The sequence below is a fragment of the Echinococcus granulosus genome, assembly GCF_000524195.1.
Source record: "Echinococcus granulosus chromosome Unknown EG_S00004, whole genome shotgun sequence".
NCBI lineage: Eukaryota > Metazoa > Platyhelminthes > Cestoda > Cyclophyllidea > Taeniidae > Echinococcus > Echinococcus granulosus.
In genome coordinates, this window is record NW_020170384.1 from 1,485,586 (window position 1) to 1,487,475 (window position 1,890).

Genomic DNA, 1,890 nt, shown 5'->3' on the forward strand with positions numbered 1-1,890 from the left:
GGAAGAAAGAGGCAGGTTAGGTTGGGTTGGAGGCGATCGAGAGGCATGCGCACACACCCGTACGCACGCTAGTGGCACGTGCAGACCGAAAACAAGCACAGGCGGGAAATGGCCAGAGGGCACGCTCACTCGCACGCACGCAAGAGAAAGGCTAACAGTCCAGCACACACACAAACCTAAGGTTATTACGACGCGGCAGAGTCACGGTGGCTGGACACGAGGGGAGAGGATATCGATGTCTCCTATCCAAAGTGCCACCGGCATATCTAGGGCATCTGAGCAACGAACAGCGTTAGGAAGAACGACGAAGTGAAAGGCAAGAGAGGAGGCGGATTAGGAGGGAAAGGAGCTGGGCGCATTATGACTTGTCTCAGACAAAAGCAGTTAAGTCCAATTGGCGTCATATCCGATGCGCAAATCCATCTGAAGCTCCAATTTTTTGCAAAATCATTCGAAGGTTCTTATCTTACCGGGAACTTTACTCTAAGTGAAGAAATCTTATGTATTGTGTTAAATGGATGCGATTATTAATGGCTAATTCTAACTTGAGGGCGCAAACTATCTTTCAAAAACTAATTAAAGTGAGGATAAAAGGAAATACCTTCAGATCTACATCCTTCCCTAATCAATTTAGGCATCGGTATCGTCAACTTTCAAGGTTCACCAACTTCCTTCCCTCCTACCTGCCTGCTTACCTGGGTTGGTGGTCAGTCCTAGAGACCGGATTGGTTCTACGCCGACCACCAATAGCGGCTGAGGCTGGTGGAGCCCGGAATACCAGGTCACCACGATCTCGCAGCGCTCGAAGTCCGCCGCCACCACCGCCTCCTGCCCCAATGCCGCCAGTGAATCTCGAACTCTGGTAGTGGCCATGGCCAAGGTGGTGGAGCACGAGGTTTGAGGAGGAGGTGCTTGAGGTGGCAAGGGAAGAGGTGGAGGGGGCAGGCGAGATGGAAGGAGTGGTGGTGGTAGTAGTAGTGGTGACCGGTGTCACCGCCCCCGCTCCGCCCAAGGAGAGGGGTGAGGAGATAGCGGTTATGGAGGAGCCCCGGCTGATCCCACGTGACGATGTTGACGAGGACGGTGGTGTGGACACCGCGGCTGTTGTCGTTCCCTCTGAGGAGAGGATAGAGGCCACAGAGGCACCGACAACTGAATAGCAGAAAATTGAACGTCATAATAGAAACCGGTAACAATGGATTGGGTTTCTGACGTCACAAACACATGCTATCTTAAATGGCAATCCAATCATCCTGGACACTTGGATACATGCTGAAATGGAAAGGAAAAAAAAAGCCCTCTTTCGAAACGGCAACAGTCGTGGCAGTTTGAGATCACATTGAGTTAATAAAAACAATGCAAATAGTCTTCTGATCTACCAATGAATAATGTAACATTTTTCGCATCGCTTCAAATAGACTTTCCGCTTTGTGCTGATATGGATGTCACAAAAGGGACTACTGCCCTTTCAAAAGAACCGGAAGAGTATAACACAGAAAATGTGGTATGCACACTACCACAGCCGAGCCATTTCAGTGTCCCAAATTTCGTCAGAACCCCAAATGTTAGTCCCTATGTTCGGCACCTTTTTTCCCGGGTTCACAAGTTATTGACCTCAAAGAGGACAAGCAAAATTGGAAGTTTATTCCCGATTTTGACTTTATCGCACATCTGTCAAAATGCAGATTTGAAGTTAATTCAAAATCCTATGATATACTTTGAGCGACTTTAAAACTTGAGTTAGTTAGAATATGGAACAGGATAAAAACAAATAAACGCAGCCAGTTTTTTTCTACAGAATGCTAAAAAGTGATTTATATTTGCTGTTGCATAAACCTCAAAACAGGTAAATAAAGTGTTGCAATAAAAATGTGTTCAAGGTAGTCCAAA

At 47.1% G+C, this 1,890-nt stretch overlaps 1 protein-coding gene across 1 annotated transcript in view; it reads right to left on the reverse strand. All coding sequences in view use genetic code 11, as the record gives it.

Annotated features, from left to right (window-relative positions):
- The window catches only part of EGR_01149 (Tyrosine-protein kinase PR2), a gene marked incomplete at both ends in the record, with an annotated part of 47,337 nt that overhangs the window by 1,509 nt on the left and 43,938 nt on the right, over window positions 1-1,890 (reverse strand). Inside the window, one exon of the mRNA XM_024490398.1 lies at window positions 696-1,152. Coding sequence (XP_024355217.1) covers window positions 696-1,152 — 457 coding nt within the window. The remainder of the gene's footprint in view (window positions 1-695; window positions 1,153-1,890) is intronic.